The 10736-nt window shown below is 42.5% G+C and overlaps 1 protein-coding gene across 1 annotated transcript in view; it reads left to right on the top strand.

Annotated features, from left to right (window-relative positions):
• Nucleotides 1-2479: 2479 nt before the first annotated feature.
• The window catches only part of HTR4 (5-hydroxytryptamine receptor 4), a gene marked incomplete at its 5' end in the record, with an annotated part of 91063 nt that continues 82806 nt past the window's right edge, over nt 2480-10736 (top strand). Inside the window, 2 exons of the mRNA XM_044454569.1 lie at nt 2480-2610; nt 5042-5242. Of these exons, the coding sequence (XP_044310504.1) occupies nt 2480-2610; nt 5042-5242 (332 nt within the window). The remainder of the gene's footprint in view (nt 2611-5041; nt 5243-10736) is intronic.

The following is a 10736-nucleotide window of genomic DNA, read 5'->3' as shown; positions in this document are numbered from 1 at the left end:
CTCAATACTGGAAGAGTGAGGAATTACCCACTGAGGAACTGATTTAAAAAAAGATTCTGGACTCTGCAGAAATGGACAGATTGACTCTATTACTGAAAGAGAAAGAAGATACTGACTTCTATCAAACTTGGGACCTTTTTTATGATTGGCTGGAGAAACAGGACTTGGCTTAGATTTAAAGATGTTTTTAAATTTTTATAAATTGATTTGAATTTGATTATAGAATGTTAAAAAGATACATTATAAGGGGCTGACCCAGTCCATCCGATGTATTTGATGATTGATGTTTTTAATTTTTAGTTTAAAAATTTTAATAAAAATCTTTATTTAAAAAAAGGCTCTTTAGTTCCTCTTCACTTTCTGCCATTAGAGTGGTATTGTCTGCATATCTGAGGTTGTTGGTACTTTTTCTGGCAATCAACTTGTAATTCATCTAGGCTGGCCTTTCACATGATGTGTTCTGCATATAAGTTGAAGAGGCAGGGGGACAATATACAGCCTGTCATACTCCTTTCCCAATTTTGAAGCAATCAGTTGTTCTGTGTCCAGTTCTCACTGTTGCTTCTTGACCCACATACGGGTTTCTCAAGAGACAAAGAAGATGGTCTGGTACCCCCATCTCTTTAAGAACTTGCCACAATTTGTTGTGATCCACACAATCAAAGGTGCAGGGACAGGCAAAGTGTCATAATAATATTATATATACAAATTATAAATTACAGTTGCACAGTTGAAATCATATAGTGCAGTGACTATTAGTAATGTCATTAAAAGAAGCATTTCTAAAGCTTAAAGATTATGCATTCTGAAGCAAACATTTGGTCTATTTAATAAACCATTTCTATGCAGTTGGTTAGATAAGGGCCAAACTAAACAGAATGTTAAAGATGCATTTGAATTTATTGTGTGCATTTTTAAAAATTCAACCAACACCTGCTCTCCAGCATTCTCTCCTCCCACCCCACTGAATGGGTGTGTGTGTGTGTTATAATTACTGAGATCACAGTAGTCAGGGTGGAAGGATTTAACTCTTTCCTCCTCTGTTGTACTCCTAAGGGAAATCCTTGCTCTCAGGCTGCCATTTGCATCATGAGGCCATCCCCTGTTCGTGCCAAAGTTAGAGAAAATTAGTTGAACCTGTCACAGTGGTATCAATTGAACAAGTTAGTTGGGACTCCTGGAAATCCCCTTGAAATAATCACTACCAACTTCTTATTTCATTTTGGACTATTATCAGTGTGTTTCCTAAATATGCAGTAGAACAAATAATCCATTTGTCTTACAAAGCCAGTCCTTAAAGTGGGCAACAACTGCCACAGCTAGTGGAAAATCAGTCCCATCTTCAGGTTCCGAGAATTAAATGTGCAAGCATCCTATTCCATTAAGTCACAGGGCATTCAGCCAATTTTCTCTATAGCTAATTCCATAGAAATCTTATGGCATAGTTGGGATCCACAATCCCAATTAGCTTCAGTCAGGAAATGGGTTATTGCTGTCTGTATTCAGCCTTTTTCCCCAGGTCCTACTATTTAGGACAGGGGTCTCAAACTCGTGGCCCATGGGCCAATTGCCGGGGCACGGGGGAGGGGCCCTGCGGCCTTCAAAGTGCCAGCGGCACCCAGGTCGGCCTCCGGGAGTGACGCGGGATGAGCGGCCCACCACCACCACGGTGGTGGAATACTTGATGCGGCCCAGCCTCACCCAGGCTCTACTTCCAGCGGCCCCCAGGTAAGTTGAGTTTGAGACCCCTGATTTAGGATCTTCACTTGTGGTTTTACAGTTACTTAATATACATTGCTCTTATTTAGCTGCTTTTGCTCTTTTGGCTCCTTGGTGATTCACTCATACTCATACCTTACAATAATTTCTTCAACAAAAAACTTTTCAGTAACCTTCAAATCATTTTAATTGATTTGTGATGCCTTATATAAATGGTGAATATGGCATGCTTAGGAACCGGCTGTACCTAATCAGTAATGTGAGACAAGCGATCTTTAGTAAGGTGGAACAAGTAATCTTACAGGGTACAAAGCTGACTTTCAAAGCCAATTCTTGGCTTTCTGTACTACTGAGCCCTAGCAGGAATTGCTGTTCAAATATAGCTAACTAAATGTACTAGTGTGAAATTGACCAAGGAAAATCTCATGTATGCAACTGGGTCCTGAGCTGCAGAACCTCCCTCTACAGCTGGAACTTTCATGAATATTCTGATTGCGAATAGAAGGGTCTGTCCTAGAATGCTGAAAGTTAATGCAGTTTCTGTGAAGGGGAAGAGTGGGTTTTATACATGGATTTGAAATGACCCAGGGTGCAGTCCTATGCATGTCGAGCTGGGGCAGGGGTGCGTGGGAAGTTCTAGAGCTCCAGCACTCTTCAGCTGGCAATTCTGTCTAAATATTCATGGGATTGTACTTGTCAGGCTTGGGTTGCACATCTAAATTCATCTTAATCATATTCTCGCACCTTCTGATGTCTTTTGCTTTATAGCTCAGCTGAGGGATTTGGCGTGGCAAAGATTGCACTGCTCACCTTTATCTCTGCAGTTATTCTTATGGCTATCCTGGGGAATCTGTTGGTGATGGTGGCTGTATGCCGAGACAGGCAGCTTAGGTAAGTTCATCTAAATGTTAGCATCAAACTCTTGGCAGAAGAAGCTTTTTTGGGGTGGAGTAGTTGTTTCCAGTGCAAAATGAAAAATGTGAAAACAGCTGTGAACATAAACAATGTGATAAAGAACATTCTGCTTTTCTCCATCTCAAATACTAGTGTGACGTCAATCTTTTGACTGCTTGCAAAGTGTCTGAGGTTGAAGTTTATATTACAGGTGTGTGATCATTTTATTATCCCATGTCTGCATTTCTAGCATTCATATCCTCCTCAAAATACATAAATCATACTGAGCAAATGTCAAAACAAGATATAAAGAAATGCACAAAAATGTATTTTAGCTTCATCATACTTGCTTTTTACAAATATCAGCTAAGTATTTTACATTGACGCACTGATGCAGAGTTTTGACATGGAAATGTTCAGCTGGTTACAAAGTCTACATATTTTAAGTCTTTGTTTCAGTTATTAATGTACATGTTAGGAGGGGAAGATTGATTGCAGCATTTACTACAAAAATTGAATATAACTTTAGTTTGCAAAATATATAGCAGGACATAGTCCTGCTGCACTGTTTCAGAATTTCTAAAATCTCAGCTGAAAAGCCATTTCTTAGTGGCAGAAATTCACGCTGTCATTTAAAAAGATATTTGGTAGCATGGCTGAGAAAAACGTTTGCCTGAGAAACCTGGGTAGACACCTTAGAAAATGCAGGAATATCTGTATAAGAAACAATGCTGACTTGGATGGACTTTCTGTCAGAAAAGGTCTCATCTTTTGACCTCAGCTGTACTATAAAATTGATTTCTGAGCATTAATGTTCCCACTGGCGTGTTAACAGACAAACAAAGATTTAGGGGAGCATTTTGAGAATTATAAAAGTGTGGACAAATTTTCCAAGGAAAACCTAAAAGCTTCACATATGGTACAGCCCCTGATATCAAACAAAGGATTTACTTAGTTTCACTTCTGCTTCAGGCACAGGAGATGATGATGATGATGATGATGATGATGATGATAGGAAGAAATCATAATGAATAGAGTAACTGAGTGTTCAGAATATTGCCCAACCCTAGTTGTTTTGAATCTGAAGTGCTTGAAGAACACACTATTTATCAAAAATGTTTTATCAATTTTTTAAACAATTTGACTTTCCAAATTGAACTGTGACTCTACTAGACTTTAAATGGTTGAGAAATTTCTCTAGACAAGTAAGTTAAGCCTGAAGGAGTAGGAGATATCTTGTTTTGATATCTTGTTTTAATATCTTGTTTAAAATGTTCCTTAAGATTGCTATGCAAATTCAAAAGCCGAATTCCCCAAATCAAGGGCACACTAAAAGATCAATTATTCATCTGATAAGCTTTCTCATGTGATAACCTTTATGCGATGCAGATAACCTATTATTTATATTAGCATTTTAATATATTTGATAACAAATGTCCTGCCTTTTGTTATGAAATACCTAACACTCTTAGAGTAGAACAACAAGTTCCAGGAAACCTTGTGGGGGAAAGAGCAAACCTGTGTCAGCTTTTCTTTCTTGCTGCTCTTTCATTGGCTTTACATTTTATGTGGATGAAACTGTGCATTTCCCAGCCCCTGCAAGTTGCAGCTAATGATATAGAAGAGGTATTGGGAACATGCTGTGCTGTGATGTCAGGAGTGTCTACAGGAGAATTTTTACTACACATGGTGAGAGGGAAAATGCTTCAATGGCAATGTGAGGTTAGTGGGGGATTGCCTTCAGAAGCTCACTGGTTTTTCTTTCTAGCTGTACTGACTACTGTAGGGAAAAGTACATTCATTCTTCGATAGCTGAAAAGAAAGCAACAACAAAACCTATTCCCAGGGATATAGTTCTTTCATGTGCATGAACACCAGAGCTTTTGATCCCAGTCAAAATGTCCATTTCCGCAAATTAGAAAAAGCAATTCCTTTCCTTTGAAGAAGCCACCACTGGGATATAGTTGCTTGCTATAGAAACCTATAGTATATTAACCACAGAGTATCAGCATGGAAATTTGAGGTTACAGAAGACAAAGAGGAAAATAATGCTCACAAACAGAGCCAGAAAGCAATGAGGAACACTACGTTTGATGACAAGTGATGCTCCTTTATATTCATTCTGACAATTGCTGTATTTGAACATGTCATGATAGGATTTCAAGAGAAACAGGATGCATTTCCTCAAACAATTATGAAGTCAAATTACCATGTTTGTCTACATATGTCATTGTGTAAATTTACCATGTTTTCAAAATGCATCTTGCATGGGTGAATAATAAACTTACAAATCTGAATATAGTGAAGTAATGGAAGCATACCCTGTTTAAGGGAAGGCCATTTTAAAATGCAAAAGACACAGCCTTCCTGCAGATTGTTGACTTAAACCCTCTGATGCCTTCTGAATCAATGCATTTGTGCCTTGCAGGAAAATCAAGACCAATTATTTCATAGTTTCTCTCGCCTTTGCCGATTTGCTTGTATCAGTCTTGGTGATGCCATTCGGAGCCATTGAACTAGTTCGGGATAACTGGATTTATGGAAGGATGTTCTGTTTGGTCCGCACATCTCTAGATGTCCTCCTCACTACAGCATCAATTCTCCACCTCTGCTGTATCTCACTAGACAGGTAGGAGTGCAGAAACATATTAAAGCAAATCGTGTTGTGCTCCATTTATGTTGCAGCAGCAGCTGTGATTGTATTTCATGGGCTCCTGTGCGAGTGCCATTGTATGAAAGGCCTGCAAAGAAATGATCCATGTTAGAGGGTTAATGTGTGCTAAAGCTCAGACCTGGCATCTCTTTTTGGTGCCTGGGCTTAACTCTAGCATAGGCTTCCACAACCTAGTGCACTACAGGTGACTTGTGCTACAACTCCCAGTATGCTGTCTGGGTATGATGGGCATTGCAGTGCAACTCAGCTGGAGGGCCCAAGTTGGGAAGGCACCTCTACATCAGGGATGTCCAGCCCTTTTGGGTTAGTGGGCATACTGAGAGAACGTTGTGCGTTCTTTCACAAAAAGGCTGTCATGGACGGGGCTTGTCATTGTACAGAATTGTTTCTGTGGCACACCTGGCCAGTCATAAAGCATCCATTTCCCAGAAGACAAACTAGTGAGAGAGAAAGACAAATACATTTCTCAAAGAACCTAAGTATAAGACAAAAGTGGAATCTGAACTCCAGAACTGCTCTTTTAAATGCCCAGATTTATGTAACTAGTTATATAACTTTTATACTGAAGTTGCCCTTACAACCTGGAATTCTGGATAATTTCCACTTACCAAATGGAAGCGTATGTTGTGAGGCTGAACTTTCTCTTGTAGATTTTGAGCTTCTCGTATTCATTTGGTTTTCCCTTTTGTTGTAGATCTCCAATTATCAGAGTCTGAGAACAAAAATATTTGAACTCGGCTTCCTGCTTTCAAGGCCTGTCTTATTCTTCAAGTACATTTCTCATAGTGTCTAAGAGTAGCCATCATGTGGGAAGATGGGTGCTAATTTTTTACAACATAAGAAAGTAGAATAAAACCAGGAAATTTACATGTGATCCCCCTCCCTGTCACAAATATTCTGTAGTTGATCAGAGGTAACCTTGCCACTGGAACATTTTAGGTACTACTACAAAAGCAACTGTCAGGACAAGTCATGTAGCACAATCTTTTTCTGTGTACCTGTAGTGGTGTTTTCTTTTTTGCATATGCTATGATGAATGCAATCTGATAGCATTCTTGGTAATTGATAATAGGTTTCTGTAGATCCCTAGATGGAAATACAGAACTTCATTTCAGTACATAAAACACAGCCATAACATTATTATATAATATTAGACACTCTAAGTCAATTTATCCATGAGCTTGGAGTGGGCTCCTGAAATACAGGGTAGAAGCCATTACTTCATTAAGCTGTGTGATTAGTTTATTAATGGTTTGCCTCCTAAATGAGAGAGAGAGCTTCATTTCGTCTGTGCTGGCCATCTGGACTCTCACACATCCACTGTCAGGAGCTGTCCCTTGCTGCCTTCTCTTACTGGCAGAACTTTCCATCATTTTCCATTGACAGAAAGACATAATGGATGATGGGAAGCCTCCAGGGACCCCTTGTTTAGGACCAGTAAATGAGATCTGGAAGTAAAAGGACAAAGTCTTTGCACAAAGTTCCTTCCTTCACTTTGTGCCCCTCTCCTTTACTGTTTCTTGTGAGGTTAGTTTGTGGGCAGCCAAGCCCTCTGACTGCAAGAATTACATAATAAAATTCTGTAGGCCATACTATGAGGTGGCACTTCCCTATGTACCTATACATTGTTTCCAAAGCTACACTGTCAGAAGAGGAGAAATGCACAGACTGTGTGGAAGGCTGTCGAAGTACTAATAGTTGGGATGTGCTGAGATGTTAGACTAAATATCCTAAAGCAACCATTTGTGTTGGAATTAGCACTAATGCTGTTATTATGTAATACTTATTCCATTAGAAGCTATCCAGAACTGAAAATGATACCCATTTTTTGTGGTGTAGGACAACAGTAAGATAGTTATCCAGGAGACCAAAGAATTGCTAGACATATATCACTCTTCTGTAACTCAGTGGAATATCGCTACATATCTTTTATGTGGAGTTCTGTGTGTGTAGGTGTTCTTGTATATTGGGCATTCTAGGACCCAAATAATTTTGTACTTAGATTATTTCATTTCAATTAATTCATTTTATACTACTCCCTAGCCAAATCTCTCTGGGCAGCAAGATTCTGTTAAGTCAGCACTGAAGTGCTAATCAGATACAGAAATGTACCCAATTCTGTTCTCCCAGGTGCTAAAGCTCCCACTAGTCCACCTGGCTTTAAGAAGAGTCATACTGGAGAAAACACCTCCTTTCCAAAAGAAGACTCACACAGTGTTCTCTGGACTGAATCCCACATCCAGTCCTGCATAAGTTTTTGCTCTGTGAGGGACTGTCAGGATGACATATGATGACATTATCCTGCAGACTGGTCACACTTTAGCAGAGATGGAACTCTTATGTGCCTGACAGGAAATATTTGCATTTTCTTTATTGTTCCATCCAGAGTCTTGGGGCTTAATCCTGAAATACAATGTCAAGTCACAAGGGGGAAGGAGAAGGAGTACATGGTGGGTGACACTGAAGCAATAGCAGCAGAGTTGTTTTGGCTCCCCAGTAAGTGTGATTCATGCAGACATCTAAGATACAGTTAATCACTGGCACTGCACTACCCGTGACAGCCAAGTTCTGCAAGAGCACAGGCTGTGACAAGGTGTCACACTGAACCTGTTCTCTCTGGGGACTCTCTTGGCAGAAGCACTTTCCTTCTTCCCAGCATTTGTTTCCTTACATGTTTCTGGGTTCAGACTGCTGCTTCAGATTCTGTCTTTTCATTGTTTCACAGGTCTGTGTGCCTTCCTGCAGCACCCACATTGCCAAAATGTTAGAATCCTCTTTGAAAAATAAATCCTTCCATCTGTTTGTTTAGAGATAGGCAGGTGTTGATTTATTAGGCTGTGTTTGATAATTTGTGGTCTCTTTGTTGCTTGCTGTCTTTGCAAAACACTCCCAGTTCAGTCAGCAGAGGAATTTGGCAACATCCCCAGGTGAGGAAGCAGCCGAATGATGAATTTGCCTGAAAAGTAGCATTCGTGCGCGCGCGCGCGCGCGCGCGCGTGTGTGTGAGAGAGAGAGAGAGAGAGAGAGAGAGAGAGAGAGAGAGAGAGAGAGAGAGGTGGAGAAAAAATACCCTCTTGCTAAAACAGGCCAATGAGACAAACTGAGTCAACACTGCCTTTTCTGCAGTGCTACATCTTCAGCAGATCATGTTCCCACCCCAGCCCAGGATTAAGCATCACCTGATCAGGATCTGATCACGTGATCATGTGTCCCAGCCAAGCCAAAGAGGAGACATAAAGCAGCTGTACTACATTAGTCTGCCATTGCAGCAGGTGGCTCCAGATGGTTGAAACAGTGAGCTCTGTGCATGCAGATGTTTAGATAAGTGACGATGAACCACTTCATAGTTTCACAGCTGTATGCTGTGCCTGCATGTGATTTTCATACCACTCACAGTTGGTATGGGTAAGGGATAAACCTCCCTTTTCCACATGCTGCAATAAAGCTTCCCCTGCACCTCTCAGTGATGAAAACATAGAGCGAGTCAGAAGGGGCTTCCCGGGCTATCTAGTCTGACCCCCCGTCTCTAGCCAGCTCTGCTCACATCATGCCCACCATGTGCATGTCTAGCCTATCCTTGAACACCCTCACTGATGGGGCCTCAACAACCTCTTGTGGAAGCCCATTCCATACCATTGAGGTCCTAACTGTCAGGAAGTGCTTCTTGGCATCCAAATAGAACCTTGGCTCCCTGAGCTTTACTCCATTGGAGCGCGTCCTGCTTTCCTCTGCAGGGGAGAACAGGTCTCTACCCACCTCCGTGTGACATCCCCTGACATGCCTGTATGCCCCCAACAGATCCCCTCCAAGTCTCCTCTTCTCCAGGCTGAAAAGACCCAGTTCCCTCAGTCTCACCTCATACAGCTTTCCCTGCAGACCAGCCATCTTGTGGCCCTACACTGCACTGACTCTAACCTGGCGCTATCCTTCCTGTAACAAGGGACCCAAAACTGAACACAGTATTCCTGTTGCAGGGGCACCAGAGTCATATAGAGTGGTCCTAAAGAAGGCATCCCTGGATCCAGAGGTGGCCGCCAATTATAGACCGGTGGTCAACATCCTGTTCCTGGGCAAGGTGCTAGAGCGGGTGGATGAAACTGATTATCTGGACCCATCTGGTGCTAGAGTTCTTGGATGAAACTGATTATCTGGACCCATTTCAGTCCAGCTTCAGGCCCGGGTATGACACTGAATCTGCCTTGGTCGCTCTGTACGATGACCTGTGCAGGGAGAGAGACAGGAGGAGTGCGTCCCTGTTAGTTCTCCTGGACCTCTCAGCGGCTTTCGATACCATCGACCATGGTATCCTTCTGAACAGGCTAGCGGGATTGGGAGTTGGAGGAACCGTGTGGCGGTGGTTCTGCTCCTATCAACGGCCGATTTTAGAAGGTGGTGCTGGGGGACTGTGGCTCTGCACCATGGCAGTTATACCATGGAGTTCCGCAGGGGTCCATTTTGTCCCCCTTGCTATTCAACATCTACATGAAACCGCTGGGAGAGGTCATCAGGAGGTGTGGGCTGCGGAATCATCAGTACGCTGATGATACCCAGCTCTACCTCTCGTTTTCCACCAATCCAGGTGAGGCAGTGGCTGTGCTGAACCGGTGCCTGGCTGAGGTAATGGGCTGGATGAGGGCCAATAAACTGAAGCTCAATCTAGACAAGACGGAGGTCCTGTTGGTTGGTAGATCGGGCTTCGGAGAGGGTGGATTTGACCTGGTCCTAAATGGGGTTGCACTCCTTCTGAGGGACAGGGTTCGCAGCTTAGGAGTGCTCCTCGACCCTGAGCTGTCTTTAGAAGCTCAGGTGACAGCGGTGGCGAGGAGCGCTTTCCTTCAGCTTCAGCTGATCCATCAGCTGTGTCCCTTCCTGGAGAATGACTGCCTGGCGACAGTGATACACGCGTTGGTAACTTCCCGATTAGATTTCTGCAACGCGCTCTATGTGGGGCTACCCTTGAAGACGGTCCGGATATTTCAATTGTTGCAGAATAGAGCTGCCAGGCTGCTGATGGGGACTGGGCGTTGTTCTCATATAACCCCAGTTCTCCGTCAGCTCCACTGGCTCCCAATTGGAGTCCAGGCCCAATTCAAGGTTTTGGTTATGACCTATAAAGCCCTCAACGGCTTGGGTCCTGGGTATCTAAAGGAACGCTTACGTCCATATATGCCCTCCCACCCCTTGAGATCAGCAACAGATGCCCTTCTCCGGGAACCCTCTGTGAATGATGTTAGGAGGGTGAGTACCCAGAGGAGGGCTTTCTCTGCGGTGGCGCCTCACCTATGGAATGCGCTCCCCAGAGAGGTCTCCCTGGTGCCGTCGTTATTTGTTTTTCGGCACCAGGCTAAGACCTTTTTATTTAAAACTTATTTTAATTGTTAATTTATTGGTTATTTATAGGATTTTAAATCTTTTAAGCCGAGTTGCACCGGGTTTTAATATTTTTATT

Source organism: Varanus komodoensis, unplaced genomic scaffold, assembly GCF_004798865.1.
Source record: "Varanus komodoensis strain SLA01 unplaced genomic scaffold, ASM479886v1 scaffold7_3, whole genome shotgun sequence".
Lineage (NCBI taxonomy): Eukaryota > Metazoa > Chordata > Lepidosauria > Squamata > Varanidae > Varanus > Varanus komodoensis.
Note: the sequence above shows the minus strand (reverse complement) of the source record. Positions and strands in the feature narration are given on the sequence as shown.